General features: G+C 36.0%; 1 protein-coding gene across 1 annotated transcript; it reads right to left on the reverse strand.

Moving 5' to 3' along the window:
* Positions 1–15,535: 15,535 nt before the first annotated feature.
* LOC108665411 lies at positions 15,536–21,201 on the reverse strand. The gene is made up of 5 exons (XM_018152160.2): positions 20,836–21,201; positions 17,971–18,061; positions 17,321–17,403; positions 17,003–17,179; positions 15,536–16,561 (listed from the first exon to the last, which is right to left on the reverse strand). Exons 1-5 carry the CDS (start codon positions 20,947–20,949, stop codon positions 16,463–16,465), a joined length of 564 nt encoding a protein of 187 aa, XP_018007649.1. The 5' UTR covers positions 20,950–21,201; the 3' UTR covers positions 15,536–16,462.
* Positions 21,202–21,600: the final 399 nt, after the last annotated feature.

The following is a 21,600-nucleotide window of genomic DNA, read 5'->3' on the forward strand; positions in this document are numbered from 1 at the left end:
AATATACGTATCTATATTATTTAACGAAAAATGAAGTTTCTATCTACATGAAAGCATAAGTGGATATTTCGGCTACTATATAACGGACCGATCAGAGAACGAACTTTGCTGTACCAGAATTAAAGAAAATAACTCGATGTAGATTTAGAGGCGATATTTCTTCTCTAGGTTGTAGACGATAATATTAAATTGCATTTAGCGTTCTCCATTCTTCATGAAATGCTAGGGAGCAAGTTTAATTTGCTATCTAAAAAAAGATACTGACACACCATTACAAATGGATGTCTCTGTCAGTTATCTTATATATATCAAGCATATTTGTATATTGATATTTATTGTTATATACATATATATGTATATATATTTATTGTTAACTTTAATCCTCTATCCAAGTAACGAATACAGAAAACGTATTTTCCTAAAAATATTTTCTGAAATAATGAACTGAAAGCTCAGTTTCAAAATTCCATACGAATACTTATTTGTGTAAGGCGCATAAAAGCCCGGTAAATGACTGTTTTTGTCGTCCGTCCAAAAACTACGAATAAACAATGACTTCGATTTCCTGAACGTCACATTTCTCTTGAATTGCAAGCTGAGATTGCGTGAAACATGAGAGCCTGTAACATTGTGCTAAAGTTCGGTATGAGCAATACGGTCATCAATCATAAGACGTTGATGAAAGGTTAGCCGTTCATGGCTGGAAGTGGGCTTCTCATTGGCCATAAGAAAATAGTAGTGAACAACTCCATGGCTCTAGTGCATGCTTCCTTGCATTATAGACTCAGGCTAATAACTGAGCTTTATCTTCCTTATACTCGAGAAATAAATTAGAAATAAATATGTTCTTTACTTAGGAATCATCAGAAATTCAAAGAAAATTGGACAAAATTACTAGCTAGGCGAAAGTTACTGTAACTGGAGAAAACGTCATGGCCTTTAAGGCAGAATTAAAAAGTTTGCCTGCTAAAATAAAAGTCATTGCCAATAAGGTAAAATCAGTAGCTAGCAAGACAATTTTTTGGCCAGTAAAAAAGAAGTCACTGCTTATAAGGCGAAATTTATTGCCTGTAGGACCGAAGTTTTTTCCGATAAGACGAAAGTTATTGATTCTTGACAAAAAATGCTCCTGAAATGACACATACGAGAAGAAAACTCCGTCAAATATTCAATAAGTTTGCGGGTATCATCTATATGTATTTGAATAGACTATACAGTTCGACTTTTTACAACAGAACTACGTACACCACTTTCACCGCGTAACCAATACCTCGTATGTAGTTCAATAAAGTAATATGAGTGCAATTATAAAGAACAATTGCGGTAGTATCTCACTTTCTCCGCCGTGGCAGCTGGTAAAAATGTTTGTTGGTAATAACGAATAGTGTTATTACACCGTTAAAATGAGTGTTGTAAATAAATTGGAGGTCAAATGAAAATTGGGCTGAACTCGGTTCTAAATTATAGTTTTAGAAGGTTTATGTATTTGTTTGCTATATGGTTTCTAGATGCAATCTGTATTATGTTTCTGAGTTTGGGTGTGGTTTTGTTTGAACCCTGACACTGAATTAAGTGGTTCACAATACTAATTAATAGTGTCGGGATGTCTTCTGTTATTTAATTCCAATGAAGTAAACGTGAGGTATCTTTAGACGATGTTTTGGACAAAGGAATTTATTAAAACTACTCCACTTATAAACTGTTAAAAATTTAATAAAGTTATTAAAACTTTAATATTTTAATAATCAAAATCATAATTATTGTCTCTTAATTTTTAGTTTATTAGTATGAAACTTGTGTATAGATTTTTGAAAAATTGTTTACATGTGTGTTTAAATTCTTACTCTGAAAATATTTGGGGCTGTCCCAGCGAGTATTCACGACATCTATCGTGACGAAATATCATCTGGGCCGCGATATCATTAGTAGATATTATATTAGAGATATTATTATCTTATTATTATTATTCTTGTTCACGAATATCATTTCATTCGTGAAGAAGAATAACAGGGCATTACAAAAACTGGGATTAGAGGATAGGATAAAAAGCTGAACTTTGAAACTAATTGAATTGTTAACATAAATTTAAACTGAATGGCGACAAATAGTTTTTTAATGTGTTGAAAACTGGGAATTCTATGTTATATGTACAATATGGGTTTGAGCGGCCATTGCTTAATTAACAGACTCGTACAGTAAGTAGCATTGTAATTTTTGGGACTGGAGATGAAGGGATTCGAAAATAACCACGATCATATAACTACAAAATTTGGAGACGGGAGGTAGCTGGGGTTTTCAAATTGGAAATTTTTTTCGCAAAATGAGGTTTTGAACTGTTGTGTAATTAACATTCAACCCTTGAAATACTGAATCAATTTTATGTACGTTAAACGATTTATTGGAGGAACAATCAAATGTTAGGGATTATTATACTGCCAGCTCGAATATCCAATGATTTTATATTAAAACTCTGAGACGAAATGAAGGTTAGAAATGTCCCACTGATCAATAGTAGCTCATTTGTATTGTATTCCATCCCTAATTATCTGCCAATTAATTGATGACTCTGTAAATACTATTTTGTTGTTTTTGTCGAAATACGAGTGATTCGGAAAAAAATGTTTCAGATGTCGCCATTAAGGAAATGAAGAAAAAGGGGTACAAGATGGCTACCAGGTGAGTTTCGCAACTCTTGCTAAATGTCGAAAACAATTTTGTCACCACATTACACGAATGCCAAAAGGAAGGAAAGTTCAGCGCTGATGGAGAAAGTCAAATCAGTGTGTTGGGAATCACGTCTCTGTCAGAAATGGCCCTTTCAATTGACTGGTTCTCACTGCAGCTTCCTTTCTGAACTTTTCCCTTTTAAAGTTGGAATTGGATTATATTTTACTGCGTAGCCATTAAAAAAGCAAATACCCATAGCCACTTGGTTCTCGAATATTTTTCCACACACAATTTATTGCTTTTTACACCCGAGCTCTCCTATGGTTGATATTTAACCTTTCAAATACGTTGTCAATGAGAATTTTCTGAACCAACTTCTTCTTAGAGCCCTTTAAACTTAAACTTTAACTTTAAATGCTAAATACTCGAGCAAGGTGAATTTATACATACTAAAATTAACTTTTTTAGCCCACGAATCTACTTAGCTTACTGAGCCTTCCCCTGGAAACAAGTTGGGAGGGGTTCGGATTTTATCGAGCTCTTATCATTTTTTCATCTTATACGTGAGAAAAATGAATAACAATATTTATGCAGGCAGTAATTACACGACAATCAAAATTATTAGGTTTTTTCTACGTGATTGAATTTCAATATTTTTAACATTTCTTACTCATGATTTGATAATTTATAATAAATGGATGCAATTTATTATATTAATTTATATTCGTCTTGCTTGATACTCGGCTTGGTTATGAATGAAGAGCATATTTCTAGGAACTGAGTTCCAAAAATAGAAAACATTTAAAAATTCAATCCTACGCACGCTCATCGCACTAGTTTCTGATATAAATAATGGTTTAATAACTTTACTTTTTTCAATGATTAATTATTGTATTTTTTTAATTATTTTCAATTATTTCATTGGTCTATGCTCTTTCCATAAATAATAAGAACAAAATAATTATATAATGATGAGGCGTAATGAAAGCACTTACAACTAATTTTGGACTCATTTTCTAAACGATCAATATTATCATTAGTCAAGAACCCAAGTGTGGGTCAAATTTTTCTAACTAAATAATTTATTATTAACTCGAATACTAATTAATATTGAGGAATTAAGATTCAACCTGTCGTGGACGAGGTTAATGCACGGCAACGTACGTTGCCGGTCCTATGTATACGTAGGACTGCCTGGGAACCTCAAGGCTAAAGGATGAAAGTGAAAGGACAAATTCTGACGGATGTTCCTGGTAGCTTCTATGTAGCCATTACGAGACATACGTGGAAGATATTTGAGCTGTCGAGTCATTCGAAAGGTTCAGTTTTCATCACTGCGAGGAGAAAGTGATGAATAATTTTCAAATTAAACAAACAGCTTTGTCTCTTCATTTTCTTTTCATCCCAAAACAAGTGAATCATGAAGATTGTGAATTGTTTTTGAAGTACATGGTTACATGAACATATTTTATAGAATTTTTGACGAGATAAATCATCCATTGCGTTAAAAAATATGATTTAATTAATTAATAGAAGAGGAAATTTAATTTCATAAAAAATAATCTACGAATTACTTCCATTGCCAAAAAAACTGAAAACACTGAAATTAATGAAATTGGTAGCATCAATTTCGAAATTTCACAGGATATTACATTTCCCGGTTAGGCTGTAACCGGATGAAGAGTTCAGTGCATTTGAGCAGTGAGGCCGGGCGGCCTTGCAGCCAGGAGAGAAAGGCAGGGGAGACCCTTACAAATTACATGTACTGTACCGAAACAGGATGCTGCGGGAAATAATTTGATCACAGTAGAGGGACCCGTTAGAGAAGTTATTTACAATTTCGGACAAATCCTGGCTATCACTGACAATATAATAGCATTCTCGAACAATACTGCAAGCATTGCGAAAATATCAAAGAATACTTGGTCTAGAGTATTTATCAGCCGAAAGAATAGAGTAAAAGATTGTATTTTAAATCGAATTCTAAATAATTATAAGTCCATCAATTATTGCAGACTTCTAGTAAAATATGAGGACGAACCTTGTGTACAATTTACAAAAAATATAACTCAGTACTCACTGCAGTGAGTACTGAGCGCATTTTCTCGTTGACGAAAACTTGAGGTCACGGACAGACGGACGGACGGACAGACAGACAGACAGACGGACATGGCGAGCACAATAGTGCATTTTTTCCATGAATGAGAAAATGCGCTAAGAAAGCAAAAATTTTTGCACGTTTTAATTATACACTTTTATGCACGTTCATAAATAATTTTTAAAATTCATTTTCAATCGGAAATCGAAATCTCAGTCCAGAAACCAGAAACCGACCTCAATACATTTTAGGGAGGGCTGAAAACCGCCTGCCAGAGTGATATACGCATGTGATACCTACGAATGTGATACCTCATATGTGATACAGAATTCACTCAAGCACATCCACCAGGCGAAGGCAATGCACTAGCATAATTCATACAAAAACACTACAAGACTAACTTAGAAAGGAAAACGTACACAAATAATAAAAACGCAGTAGAAGAAAGTTATACTCAAAGCTAGACAAGTCGTAAATTTATCCATACCTATCTAACAACTTGATGGTCTTGATCTCCAAAGTTTTGCTCTTTGGTCAAGTTTTGTGAACAATGTTACTTGAAAATCTCACGATTCCATAAGTGTACTGTTTATGTAAAGAGAATGTGAAGATGTGTTCTGAAAGCTATTGCATGACTCGTTTGTTCATGTTTTTATGCACAAAACAAAATTAGACGGAAAATAGTGTAAAATAGTGGTTTCACTCTCTTCTAGAAAAAGTAGCTCCGTGTAGACGTGCACAAAAAATTAGAGTCCGTGTGGATATTGCACGCGACACAAGAAAGTCAAACGAGGCAAACAAAAAGAAGAAGTGAGAAGAAAATCCTATTCGATTAATCTAGTCAACATTTCGGCGAGGAGTTCAGAAATTTTAGCCACTTACAATCTGGTGATGAATTTGTCTCATAAATCAGTGAGTGGTTGTGGCAAATAAGGCATACATATCTGCGCATTACAAAGGTCGTTTAAAGCGTTAATGTCTGGCACCAGTTGATCGCATACTACAAGAAAATTGGAATAGTTGAATCGATATTTTGCCTTCCTCCGGCATATACTCGGATATATTGCTGCTATAATTTCGCAGAAAGTGTAATGGTAATAAATTTTACTGTTTCATAATTATAAAAAATAAACGAAAAAAAATAATTTAAACATGTATAATAATTCAGGCAATGTAATTCACGTCAGTATAATTTTTTCAGACACTGAGAATGTCGTCAAGGAGAACGCTCGAGATCGTCGAGTATAACGGACAATCGAGAACCGCTCATACGCATTCAGGATGAAATTGAGTCAAGAGACAGAATTGGACATTACAACAGCTGGTTTCAGCGTTTTCATGCATGAAAAATAAACGCATCCTATACGAACGCGATATTTTCGGTAAATGAGCCGCTGCGTCTCTAACTGATCGGATTGAAAGCGCGCTGACACTACCATGAGATCAAGCAAGGATGCTATGCGTGAGGTTAAAAATTATTCCAATCCTGACGGTATCCAGCATAGGCGGAACAGCAGTCAAAGTTGGGACCTAATCCATGCAAGCATGGATGGGCGAAGAAATGATCAAATCTCACCAGCAGAGTCGGGATCAAGCACTTGCACTGGGACGGGCGAAAAAAAGTTCCAATCTCAACGGCAGGGATAGGATCAAACACTTGCACTGGGACGGGTGGAAAAAGGATCAAATCTCAACAGCAGGGATAGGATCAAGCACTTGCACTGGGACGGGTAGAAAAACGATCAAATCTCAACGGCAGGGATAGAATCAAACACTTGCACTGGGACGGGTGGAAAAAGGATCAAATCTCAACAGCAGGGATAGGATCAAGCACTTGCACTGGGACGGGTGGAAAAAGGATCAAATCTCAACAGCAGGGATAGGATCAAGCACTTGCACTGTGACGGGTGGAAAAAGGATCAAATCTCAACGGCAGGAACGGGATCAAGCATGGGCCCATAGACACGCAGAAAGGATGTATCCAAGCAGTACAGATAAATCCTGACCGGCAGACACGTGAACTGATACTGGACAAGCGGAAAAAGATTTAGTTTTTACAGACGGAGACGGGAGCTGTGAATATTGCTAACGAGCACCGACTGGATCAAACAAAGACACCATCGCAGGCAGAGACGGGATCGAGCGCAGGCACGGGCGCTGTTGTAGTGAAAGTGAAGGCAGTCAGAGACGGCAGATGGTGATGAGGAGGCTACAGTGTTGCTGCATCAGGCATCGCCATACAAGAAAGCGCCAGCGCAGCAACTTAACAAGAGGACTTTCTCCAGCGCCACTTGTCTCTGGCCTCGTTCTCATACCAGGGATAATCACTCGTGAAAAGTATCTAATTCGAGCACACTTGATGTCTTTATTTACATATATAGTGAGTGTAAATAATTACAATGTGTTTAATTATATTAATGTAATTACGACGGACCAGAATGACTTAAGTCAAGTAATGAGAGTGTTGGTGAACGGGATTACAGTGGATATATTTTGGGCGAAGAGCAATGTCATGCCAGGCATGCAATAACCGACAAAAAGTGTTTGCAGGGGAACACTGTTCTTCTCAAAATCCAAATCGTATATTAATTGCATTACATTTGTGGGGGCAGATATGTACCATTGAAATGGCTATGGCCCCTATGGGTAGTATGACGATAGTATAGTATAATGGTATGACGATGGTATTAGTATAGTATATATAGTATAGCATCTTCGGCGTTGATGAATAGGCCTGGATAGACCTGTCGCCGATTCTTGTACATTTCGTGACTTGTTCACAGATCTAAAAGACTGGCCTTTTGACCAAATCTTTTCAACGGACGGTGGTTTGAAATCGTTTCTAGACTTTCAGTTGTTCCGTAGGGTAGTACTAGGCATTTCAAGACTAAACATATGCTCCTGCGCTGCATATATCTATCATATCTAGTCTGTTGTCTGTCCGTATAAAAAATGTCTGTATATAAACATATCTAGTCTGTTGTCTGTCCGTATAAAAAATGTCTGTATATAAACATATCTAGTCTGTTCTTCAACGCGTTCACACTCGGAGCGTCAGAAAATAAACCTAAATTTAGCTTATGCAAGTTTGGTGAGTTCAAAATCTCATTTCAGAACGTGGATGTTGGAATGCTTGTGGATGATAATAATATTAGTTATGAAATATTTAAATGCTAAAAATTGAGCTAAATTCTAGATTACGAGTTTACAATACGTAAGTTTGCTATAATTGAATGAAAATAAATACATTTGAGATAAATTGTTGTATTTTTCTCGTACGATATGGCTACGGTGAAAATTTGCGAAAACACTCATCACTCATAACATAATTTAAATACTTTTGAGCGCATATTTTTAGGTGAGGAATCAATTCTATGCGTTCAATCACATCAAAATACTCAGATGTACCGCAAATAAGGCCTATTTAACTCAACATAAAAAAAAGTTATTTATACCCAGAAGCCTAAAGCGTCATCCAGCCTATGTTCCTCATCAGTTTTACGTCATGCAGTGCAATCGTACAATCAAGCGGACGTGACAACGTAAAGGCTTGTGCAACACGCCAAACATTTCGCGTTTATGGATGTTGCCCAACTTCGGGTACATATTGGATAAATATGTGCTCAATACTCCATCGATTGTTTGATATAATCTCACATTCGGTAGCCTGTCAGTTTTCTGTGAAATATTTGAACCTTTGAAAACACTAAATAACACAAACGCTTCATTTTGAAATAGTGTGCTTGCAAATCAAGGTTAGAGTGCGTCAGTTGCTTTAAAAGGACATGTCAAATAAAGGCTATATCGTATTAGATATGAGGGGTTTTCAGTTTTTGCATAGAAACTCTTAGCCTTCGAACGATTTTTAACATTTTTTGAGGTGTTCATCTACCTGCGCAAGAAATTAAATGAATTTAGAAACATTTTATTTTCTTTAGAAGAACGCCATGACATCAATTTCACGCATAAAATTTTTGGGCAGATGTTCAAATTTCGAAGCGGCGACTTTATCTTACTTTTTTTTTAATTTCTGTTTTTAGCCTTGACTGTCAACTTCGACCCAATTCTATGAAATTTATTTCACTAAAATTGGGAAAACTGATCTAATTTTCTCTCGAAAGTTTTTGGTACCAGGAGGAGCAGGCGTTGCTTTTCCATGACTGTATTTGTGCACTAAGTTGGAGGAATGTTCGTCGGAAACGCGAGTATAGATCGGGTCAGAATGTTTCGAAAGCAAGCATTACATGCGACCTAAGTCCAGTTAGAGGAACTAAAGCCATTCTCCATAAGGTAAGAGTAGGTTGAATTTAGCTGAGATTGCCCTTAAATAAGTTTTTAATTCTTCGTACATAATAATGCATGAAGTTTAATGCGCAGATGCGCGTCTCGTTGTAATTTAATACGTACAAATAAAAACGGAATTTATCACCGACAATATTTGATCCAGTGTATTAAATAAAAGGAATCAGATCGAGAAAAGGCATATATCAGAATTTTATACGTTAAAGTAAAACTTTGTATGCAAAGTGAATAAAATTCGGTAGAGGTAACTGAACCTGAATCCGTTTGGCATATCCGAATGCGGCCGGCACATCTGAATGCGTCAGACGAAACCACGTGTCCGGCACAACTGAATAACTGTCAGACGGAGCTGAATACGACAGGCGGAGCTGACTACGACAAACGGTGCTGAATACATTAGACGGAGCTGAATACGTCAGAGGGTGCTGATTGCTGAATACGTCAGACGGAGCTGAATACGTCAGAGGGTGCTGATTGCTGAATACTACAAATGGAGCTGAATACGTCAGACGGAGCTGAACACATCAGACGGAGCTGAACACATCATACAGAGCTGAATACATAATACAGAGCTGAATGGATGAGTTACCGCCGCAGACATCGCGTGCCAACATCGCTGGGAGTCGCGCGTGTAGGAGAAAGGATGCCGCTGATGCCGAGCACAGCTCAGGTGAAGGGACGAAGTTGTTCTTTGTCTTTTCATTTACTTATAAATTAAACTAATTAATTGACTTAAATTAAGTAATTAAAATAATTAATTAATTCAATCATATCAGTCAATTTATTAAAATTAATTGACTAAATTAATTAATTTAAATATCATCCGCACTCTTCTCCGTAAGTTTCTATTATAAAAATTTCATAACCTTAATGTTTCTATCGGTACGCTTGTTTGCTCTCACACCAGTATTTCATATTTAGTGATCAATAAATTCAAAATTTGTTGTTCTAAAATATTAATTCAACAAATTCTAAAATTTAGAAAGTAAACTCTATAAATGAATATAAACAAACAATAAGGAATAAATTATTGTGAAGGCTTCAATTGTTGATGAAAAAACAATTAACAGATTTTAACCTCTATTAGAAGACCCATAATAAACGCAGGACACTATGTGGTTGATAATAATAGGTTGTCATTAATTACCTAAATAGACTTAATAATGATTATTTACTTATAGTTATTTACTCAATTTAATAACGCAACACTTTGTACTCTATTCTTTACCAGGTGCTTCAGCAATTAATAAGGCTTGCAGTCACCTACAGGGATCGATGATGTTCGTATTGTCTGCGAAATAAGCTGAACATTTCTTAACGTATTATTAGAAGTCTGTACATTGCAGCATGGGAGGACAATGCCTCGCACCCATTCATATAGTCAACGCAATTTCTTGACGACATTCCTTGTAACTTTTTAATGAGGAATTGCCACATTTGAAATACCAGCTTGTTTCAGAGACATTGCCAGGGTCTTGAAAGGTCGAATCCCATTCTGGTTTTAAAATATTGAAGAATCTATTTCCATTAAAAGTGCTTAGTTCAATAGCTTACTTTATTAATTGTAAAACTAGATTTTTTTAATCTGAGAGTATCCACCTACAATTTCTTTTGATCTAGATTCCTGTAAATAATTCATTTATCTTGATCCTTTTTGCATTTATCAATTTATCTTCTCATTTTCATTGTTACCGAATTGTATCAACTGCGATCGTCAATTGCAAAAATCTTCATCTCAATGACTTATATTAAATTTTCCTGATCTTCTAAGAAGTCGAATGCATGCAACTAGGAACTGGCACTAACAGACAGAAGTAGGCCAGTTTGAAGTGGTTGTCCCAAACCGAATCGTAACTCCTGTGAATGGGTCGACCTTTACATGAGGTCGGGCTGGTAATGGGCCTTTGTTTTAGGGCTGGCGAATAATGCACGAACACAAGTGCAGGAGCGACAAGAAATTTTATGGTGGAAATAATTAAGGCATAAGCTGACGCTGTAATATAATGCAACATTAAGTGAAATTTTAAGTACTGGAGAACAGTGTCATTTGGATCTCGTTTATTATTTTTCTAAAAAATATGAGCATATGGAAATGAAAATAATAATTCGAAGAACTGTAATATAAGCCATCATATCTGACAAGTTATGTAATTGAAAAAATTACAACGACGAAAATCTCATCTAGAGTCTATCATATTTAGAGCAGACGCAATGCGCTGGAATGTTTTGCACATGAGGCATCGTTGTAATACATATCAATAAATTTAAAATCTATATAGCAGATGTAAGATTAATTTCCGTCGAAATTATGTTATAGCTCCTCATATTTGACACACACTCTATTCGTTTTTAACAACGGTTCTCAAACTTTTTCAGGCTGGCGCCCCCTTTGGCTCCCCAGTGAATCTCTAGCGCCCCCCCTCCTGACAGACACATATAAAAACAAACGCTTCTTTTCTTGATATTTAGTATGATGCAATTTGAAAAGAGAAAGGGTTAAACACAAATGTATATTTTACAAATAGAACCCATTTAATAAACCAATATATTTTTTTAGCTTTAACTGTTGCAGCACTAGAAATTCAAGAGAGCTCGGACAAATTTGCGGCCGGTCTCGCAGCCGGTCTCACGGCCAATCTCCAAACTCAGTGACCAAAGAATATCTCCCAAACCAATGAACGCAGCTCGATAAAACTTGGACCACATATTCATTAGGACCTAACGGTGATGTTTAGCTGATGAAAATTTTTTAAATGTCACCTTCATTCGGGAGTTATACGGCGATACGGGCCGAAATTCGCAGTGATCAAAGTATTTCTTCCAAACTACTGAACAAATTTGAATGAAATTTTGAGTATAAATTCCTAACTACCAAACGGTGATTAATAAATCGTGAAAATGTATTCGGTCGGAGTCATGTTCTGCATGTGTTGTGTACAAATCGTCAAACAAACGTACGAACTTCTGACTTCGACTTCACGGACTGCCGCCCTCCTACTGCTCCTTTCTTCCTTACCGCCCCCCTAGATCTTTCCACCGCCCACAGGGGGTGATATCGCCCACTTTGGGAACCACTGGGCGTACAAGCGAATTAGTTCCTAAAATGTGTTCACAAGATTAATTATTACTCAGAATAAAATAAATGAATTCAAATTTAATTTGATTTGTGTAAGAATATTATTGAATACGTTTATTGAATATTATTGAATCAACGTTTGATATTCGCGTCATTCATTAATCGATACTAGATTGGGCACACTATTTCTATTGTTCTGAATACATTTTTGAATCTCAATTAATTTTCAATGGTTATCCAATCAAAATTTCTCTCTATCTAGAGACATTAATATGCCAAGTCAACGGGTTTTCAGTCTAGTTGCGTATAAAGCCAAAGTATGGTAATAGCAGCTTTATTATATAATAGAATGCATGATAATTACATTATTATTCGGTTAAATCACGACGCGAATGAAGCCCCGGGTTACGATGATAGGTCACGCTTTTATAACAGGAATCATCTCGCTTATATTCCACTTTCCCCTTCGCTTAGCACGTTGAAAGTACGGTATTCGTGAGCCCAACTGCACGAACTTAGGCCAGATTATAGTGATGAAAGTATTGGGCCTGATTATAGTGATGAAAGTATTCTCGTAAAAACTCGTGAATAATGCTCACCATGCATCAGGCTTTCACAGTTACCAACATTATTCATGTCACATTTTCATTTCTCGTGTCTACGTTTAGTGAACGCACGATTTTTACACTTTAAAATAGGAGGGTTCGTGTAGAAATGGTGCTACAAATCATCCTTTGTTGATAGTTTAAAAGCTAAATGAGATATCTGTGTGAATTGGACCATTGAAACATTCATATTTATGTAAAATGTACTATGAAATAACTTTATGAATTGTAATCTGGCAAATAACATTGTAAGATTACCCACAACACGGTTTTTCGCTGGGCCTCTGACTTTAAAGACTTCGTGCAAACCTCGAATTGTTCCATACTAATTATATAGCAATTAGCATTAACATGGTGGCTGCAAACCGCTTCTTTCCATCTGCCCCATATCCTCGAGTCTCGTTTGTAATGTTGTATAATTTAAATGGTTCTAAAATATGTCGTAATTAAAATAACCCGCTCAATATTATTATTGAATGACGATTTTCTTCATATGTTTCATAAACATTGAAACTACCCCACAAAATAACGACATGAGCTACGACAGAAAGCAACCGAGTGTAGAAAATGCTAAGTGATAATGATATTTTTCTTCATAATATCATAATACGTTGACGATGAAAGTCGAATTACGATGCATGAGTTCGTTGCAAAAAGTAAGTAAAAATACTGGAATTATAATTCTTTTCACTTTAAAAATTACAGATGGAATGTTTTCTGCGTTGAAATAGCTTTTTTTCTAAAGGTGAACGAATATTTTGTGTTAAGCACATTATTAAAACATTACGTAATTATAATAATGATAGAGGATATTGTGGATCTGTTTCCGAGAACAATCATTCAATAAGAATGCCAATGTAAAATGACAGTCATTTGGATTACTTTTCTATGATTTAAATAAATTTTTTGCTAGTTTCTTTTGGATTGAAATGCAACATTATGAAAATCACGACTGAAAAACTTAAAATGTTTCAACATTAATTTGAGTGAATACAGGAGCGAATGGCTAGGCTTTCCAGGCTGCAATTATAAGCGATAACTATTTTTAATTTAGGTATATTGCATACAAGTATAACTTTCACCTTTCATTTACGCCCAGTTTATATTAGAATGAAAGTGGTACAATTTCTCCAAAAGCCTACGACCCACCTATAAAAAACCGTCACAAAAAGCCACGAACAAGAAGCAACTTTGCAGGCAGCCAGCTGATACGGCGACTCTCTCTCCTCAATTTTCTCTTTAGGTTTTGAACAGCAGGAACACCACGCACACTTCCACTGCGACTGCTCGCAGCATACTGAGTCAACGCGTTGCCGACGAGTGAATTGTGAAGAGTTGGCACCCACCAACCGCAGCAGTCAGCCAAGGATCAGCTGCTGGAAAGCATGGAGTTCGCTGGAACGCATACAAATGATCGTTCCGGTCATTTTTCTCAGCAAAATTCCATGTTAATGACGGAGGAGTAATTTAATTAATACAAAAGAACCAAGATAATTTAATTAACAAACAAATAAATCACTCCTCGCTCATTATTTCAAGATGAATATCAATATGTCAAGTATGCACGACCCAGTTGGAATATATTTGTATGATGAAGAAATATGTAAAATTTTCTTGGCCAGAAATCACTTGTTAGTTTTCTTCACACAAGAGTCTCAAGAAATATCATTCCGTGCAAATGATACAAAGGTGCCACTCGCATAGCCAACTCAGACTAAATTGCATTAGTTTTCCACCTTTTAATTGCTCAAAAAGATCTCAGAACCTATACCATGTTTTTCATTGCATCTCACCAGTTAACTTCATTTAAATACTAACATAGCAGGTTGACCTGACGCCACTAGGGATAATATGTTGAAAAAGAGCTACCACGTGTCAGGTTAACTAAGAATCGGAGAAAGGCAATCATCTCTCGTTGCCTGGGCAACGAACTATTCTAGGGGCGATTGATGTACGTCAGTACCAATGCTATTCGTGAGCTCCGAATAGATCGCCTAGGTTTTGAATAGATCGTCAAATTCGATGATATACAACATCAGAATTGTCTAGGACTTGCGATACTACCCAAGTTTCCAAACTTCAAACCAACTAACAAACACACATACATATATGCACTCTAACATGAGCTTATTAGTTTAGAATGATTATAAGCTCTATTGACTAGGCGTTTCCCATTAGGTTGGATGTGGCCATTATAAAGAATAACAAAAAATATAATAATAATTTAAAGTAGCACGATAAAATACTCTTTGTGGATGCTCTGTCGATGAACATATACATTACAATCAAACATCACACAACTTGAAATGAATTTCCTCTAAGCTAAAGCAGTACTATATGTACTCGTTATAATAAGAAATCAATTAAAGGCACGTGGGTTACATAAAAACTATCACCCCATCCATGTAGTAGAGAGCCATGGATGCTATTTGATTTCGGGAAGTTATTTCCAGCGCTTAAATGAACTTCTTACACTCAGCCTTCACACTAGCAGGATATAATTGACTAAAATGAAAATGGAATTGCAATATCAAATCACGGGAGCAGATTGGGCACTGCATGCGACGTAGTTTTTAACAATCGTTACTTTGCCTACATTTCTACACGGCAATCAATGATGAGGGGTCAGGCGAAACACTTTATTATTTAAACGGAATAAGTCGTCGATACGGCAGTGAATACTTCAACTTTGGATAATGTTCAACCATAGCAACAAGCTTAAGCTATTCAGAAATAACATGGGGTTCTTCCAAGAATCTATATATAATATTTTGAATTTAATAAATATAAATAATTTATTCATTCAAATAGTGCGATTAAATATTTAAGTTGATTCGATGAGTGCACATCATCTGATTTTTACATTGGTGAGGTTTTACTAAAAGTTCACAATAAAAAATATGCGAAGGCATAATTTTTCCTTATGTTCTATAAGGCATAGCAAGCACCTTGATAATCACGTTACAATAATTGATGTACGACATTAGGCCACACGACGTGAACGTCAAGTATGGATTGAGAAACAATGCATGGCGATAAATCAACGCGAAAGCTATAACGGGAACACGGTGAGTTGATTGATGTATAGTGAGGTAAACATGATGACCTTGGCTGCAGTAATTCCCCTCATGGCTTTCGTTATTGACGACATAAATAACGAGCCATAGCACATACATTTGCGAGCGACAGACTTCGTTCGATTACTTTAGTACAGGACACAGCTGGCCTTCAGATTTTTTTTATTCATATAGCAGTATAAAATAAAAGCGGTTTAAATAAACAACACCAAAACTTGCTACGTTTTACACAAAACGTTTTAATAGTTTCTGCGAAAAATCATATTCCATATTATTGGCCGTGAAATAGACTTGTTATATGTGTAAAAATGAACAACACTGCCATGATATATAGGAACTCAATTCTATTCATCCTAGCTGTGCATCAATAGCTGTATCTACATTAGATTTCATATAAATGTGCATATGGGTATGCAATGTATGTACCTGAAAATTAATTTCTCAAACGCAGATACATTGAACGTACATTTGGCATAAGATCATCTTTCTAAATTAGAAATTATAAAACCACACGCACAGAATATTTTACCTTCCACTCGACACTATACCCTACACTGGTTGGTTGTTAACAGTGCCTCAGCTCGAAAAATTTGTCAACAATATGAACTTTGTAATAAAATTCTGTTATATTATTTAACTATCCTTCATTTAGCCAACTTTTCCGTCGATTCTTGACATCTTCCAAGATCTCGTCAACGAGTTCGATTGGAATTTCTTCTCGTGCTGCCCTTTGCCTCTGAAGAAATGGATAAAAATATTATATATTAGAAGAATAAAAAATATTTTTCGTAGTATGAACACGTTCCATGTTTACTAATACATAATAATAACTCATCATAACAAAAAATAATTGAGTAAAATCGTCATATGTTGCATAAGATAACAGCTCACCTCCAACATGTCTCCTCATATGTTGCAAGTAACAGCTCACCTCCAACATGTCTCCTCATATGTTGCATGTAACAGCTCACCTCCAACATGTCTCCTCATATGTTGCATGTAACAGCTCACCTCCAACATGTCTCCTCATATGTTGCATAAAGTAACAGCACACCTCCAACATGTCTCCTCATATGTTGCAAGTAACAGCTCACCTCCAACATGTCCCCTCATATGTTGCATAAGTTAACAGCACACCTCCAACATGTCCCCTCACATGTTGCAAGTAACAGCTCACCTCCAACATGTAGGAACAAGCCAACCAAGAAATATAAGCACAGACGGCGAAGGCGAAAGCCAATAATATTGCTGAACGTTGTCGTATTTTCGTCGCTACCAAAACGGCCTCCAAAATCAGGAAGATCGTGACGATTATCCACCAAATAATGAAAGGGATCATCAGTTTTGGCTTGTCCTGGTAGACAAAAAAATTATATTATTTAAATGGCATGGAAGCTAAATAATAGGCTTAAAGATCGATTGAGTGCAATATTAATCATTGTAATGCATTTGAATATAAGTTGATAAAGTAATCGTTCGAATGTAGGAAATTCACCTTCAAAATTGCGATGATGTAGGCGACACCAACTATCATTCCGAGAACGCTCAGTGTCAGGCAGCAAATTTCCAAATAATAAACTGGAAAATAAGTGAAGTTCTTTAACGAAAGCTAAAAATTTGATCAAAATTATTCACAGGGAATCCAAATATGTATATCTAGATTGAAGAGAAATTACCGATAATGCGAAATAGTCCGATTTAACCTGATCTAAAGCCCAGTTAACTGGGCTTTAGATCAGGTTAACACTTTATAATTAAATATAATATTAAACCGTACTGCGGCGTACCAAAATAAAAGTACGTCACCGTTTATTTTAAATTTATCCCATAATTTTATCAAAAAAACCCGAGGATTTTAATGAAATTAGAATATTTCAAAACATATTCTTATGTCCACCAGCAGTAGTAATGAGAACAAATTCAACTAAAGCAAACCAAGTTGAAAAAACACTTCTATAACTACTTTACATTTCAAATCAAGATAGATGATTATAATTTAGTATATAGTTGTTAATACACTGCACTGCTAGTAATTGCAAGCGATGGTGCAGGAAATGATTAATTACTGATTGAATTATCAATTTTAACTGAACTATAGGGTTATAAATCACAATAGGTTTCCTCAACAATTAAAGTGGCTCTCACCAAGCTTCTGGATGTGGTCGGCCAGTTCCTGGGCCACGCTGTCGGTAGCGAGAAGCACCGACGTCAGCACAGTCATTGCACACGCGCCCACCTACACGCAAAAAAAACAATATATTTTCATAAAATTGTTGGATACAACGTTAAAAAATGTAACTCAGTACTCACTGCAGTGAGTGACAGAGAGCGCATTTCCTCGTCGACGAAAACGTGAAGTCACGGACGGACGGACATGGCAAGCACAATTGTGCATTTTTTCATAAATGAGAAAATGCGCAGACGTAAATGAGCGCCATCTGGACCCACACGGAAGCAAGATATTTTCATCAATTTATAGGATAAAAAAAAATTCCTAATTTCGCGGCTACCTAAAGATATATGCAAAAGCATAAAACTTACATCACTTTGTAAGATACAACGAATGTAACGTCGTACATGAGTAAATCAGTATCACAATTCTTTAGGAAAATTCCTATGTTAAAAGTTAAGTAACCCAGATAAACATGAAATTTTAGTGCAATTTTGCAATTAATTCGCAGCAATTCATTTGAATTCAGCAAGTTTAATCTATCAAATAAAACTTTAGGTTGTGCCCTAGATTATTTCTTCCGAAGTAAAAATCTAATTCAGCCTTCCTGAATGGAGTAAAGGATGTGTCATAATAGCACATATCCATCAAATTCATTAATTTCCTATTCCTTACCGAACATCTTTGCTATGCTGTGGTATTTTTTTTAACTCACGTCTTTATAACTTCCAGGTAAATGTGAGAATCCTTTCGTCCGATCTTAATTTCTTGCTAACTGTTATTTCCTTTCAACGCTTTCTTTAGACGAATTCGTTCAATACATTTTAAATCGGTAACAATGCTCTGTTAGCAAGTGTCAACCGCTGTTGAACTGAACTCAATGTTTTGGTGATATTACGCCAAATGCTGAAAGGTGCTTATAAACATATCTCAATTAAAGTTTACCTTTGAATATCTAGAATGTGTAGCAAATTTGAAAAATGCTAAAGTCGTATCTATGTAGAACTATTCAAAACGCTAAAATTACTATATATATTTAGTTTGCTTGAGTAGGATTCATGAAACGACATTCCTCTACCGCATACTCCCATTAACTGATATCGAATTAACTATAATTATCTCTTCCGCAATGTGAGTTGAAAGATATTAAGCCACAATACGATTAAGGCTCGGTTGTTCACAGGCCACTGAAAATCTGTTGATAGTTTTGACTGAAAATATGCGGCACTCAGAGCAATCAAGTTGAAGGTGTAGCTTCTGCAAACACAGCATGTACTTCTCGGAACGACCTCGACCATAACAGCCATTAGGGCATCGATCTAGCTCTACGAATTAATATTCAGCGTGTGATGGACAGACAGCGCGCGGAATTTATAGAGGAAAAACCTTGCTCAAACACGATACCGTGTTGACCTAGAAAAATGTAGTGGAATGAAATTGCAAACCGTGAAATGAGTCAAGTCATGTAGAAGAAAATGATAAAATGCTTGGGTGAATGAAGTGACGTTAGAATTAAAAGATATTCCATCTGATAAATAACAATACGGCACAATTGTGTAATACATTTCGTGATGAATGTTTCAGTTATGGAATAAAATGATACTTGTGATGATCATAAAAAGTCTTAAAACATTGCAATTTGGATTTTTGTGATAAATCGAACTATGATAATAAATTCACACTGTAATTAATCAAGTTATGGTCCAATGCAACGATTTAACTGGATGCAAATGAAAGTTGAAATGGAATATCGATTAGTTAAAGTTATGTGAAGAATGGCTGAAAATTTTGTTTGAACACTACAAGAATATATTACGATGATTTAGTGATGAGTTAATAAGATATATAGGACAGAATTATCGACAACAATATATAACAAGAAAACCTACGTGTCTAAACGACTCTGAGGGAAAAATACTTGATCGATTTAATTCGTGAATTTGGTTTCTAGCCTTAATTTAAATTTGGTTAGTAGCAGTGTAAATTTGTACTCAGTGCGGGAAGCATTAATTGCAACTAAATAGTCATGATAAGCCTTGCAGTGGCACAGGCCTGTGAAAATAAAAAAAAAACCTACAAGCTGAATAGTTTAAATATTCAAACCACAAGCTCCACTTTACCAACACTCCCTATACCCACCACATTCACCTTCCTCAGTCAATAAATCAATTCATCACATTCACCCATCACAGCTCTATTAAAGTTTCGCTACTTTTTCTGAATAGGAAACTAATTGCACATTCAATAAGAAGTCACGAGGATTTATTAGTAACAGCATCCATACCAACGTTGCCCCATTAAACTCACAGTTGAATCTAAAAAATTCGTTTCACATTACTGATGCAATGCATGCCCACACTATGCTCGCAACACTCATGCCACAATTACACCACATTAACATCTTACTCGTAATACAATAATACCAAGTAATAGCCAACCTACACCACAATCTTTCATTATATTTATGTATATGTAACTAAAATCACACTCAAGCCACACACTACATTCGCGTGGTGTAGTTTGGTGAAACGTATTTGCATAGAAGGTATATACACCTCACTCGCACCTCGTTAACATCTCTACATCACATGAACATCGCACATACACCACGCTCATGCCACTGTTACATGACACCAGATTAACACTAATTCAGTATCACGCTAGCATAATGCTAACGCCACACAAAAAAATGATGGTATCTCACTAATATAACACGAGATAAACTGTTACCACACAAGTACCACACTAACACCACATACTGGTACCACACAAGCACCACACCAGTACCACACCAACACCACACACTGGTACCACACAAGTACCACACCATCACCACGTACCACAGTCAGGAGTCCGGCGATGATGCATCCAATTTTCTTGTGGCAGCAGCCGCAGCAGGATGACATCACTTCATCCTCCTCGCACTGACACGCTGACATCCTCAGGCAAAGCATTTTTTGTACATATGGTCCAAGATTTTTCTTATAATAACATTCCGTATACTTGTCCTCGTATTTGATGCCCTTTTCAACTTTTATTTGGACAATGGAGCTGTTGATATTCTATTTTGAGCCTACCCCTTATCTTCTTCTCGGGATAATGGCTATAAGTGAATTTCCATCAAATTTAATCACAGCAATTCTCACTTGAATTACACTCCCCATTTTTCTCTTATCTCTAAGGGAGGTTAGAGACGTGCTTCCCATCCAACGCCCAGCCCGACACTGAAGTTGTGAAGGCCGAGGGTTGATCATTGACCGATGGTAGATTGGCAGCTGGGAACTACGTATATATATTGTTGTTTCCATGGGTACAAAAGTTGGCAGGTAAGTGTGAAAAGGTCAATAAAAGAAAGACGACAAGTGCGTCCATTAATATGTGATAGTAATGGGTCGGAAAGGTAATTTATGACGTTACCCCATCGTATTATTAAGTATTTAATTATTATTTAGTCGTTCATTCCAGTTTTGACTTTTTGCTATCAATAACCGTGCATTTGCAAGCAAACAGCTGATTGGAAAAGTAAAGGTAAACGGAAGTTTTTGAACGTAGAAACTATAAATGTTAATTAGGGTGAATGAAAAACGTGTGGTATTAAAAAAATT

The sequence above is a fragment of the Hyalella azteca genome, unplaced genomic scaffold (genome assembly GCF_000764305.2).
Source record: "Hyalella azteca isolate HAZT.00-mixed unplaced genomic scaffold, Hazt_2.0.2 contig15535, whole genome shotgun sequence".
Lineage (NCBI taxonomy): Eukaryota > Metazoa > Arthropoda > Malacostraca > Amphipoda > Hyalellidae > Hyalella > Hyalella azteca.

Coding starts and splice junctions, on each gene's coding strand:
- LOC108665411 (XM_018152160.2), bottom strand. CDS start 20,949: ATGCTTTGCCTGAGGATGTCAGCGTGTCAGTGCGAGGAGGATGAAGTG. Junction 17,180..17,320: donor ACATCATCGCAATTTTGAAG/GTGAATTTCCTA, acceptor TTTGTCTACCAG/GACAAGCCAAAACTGATGAT. Junction 16,562..17,002: donor CTTGTTCCTACATGTTGGAG/GTGAGCTGTTAC, acceptor CCATTTCTTCAG/AGGCAAAGGGCAGCACGAGA.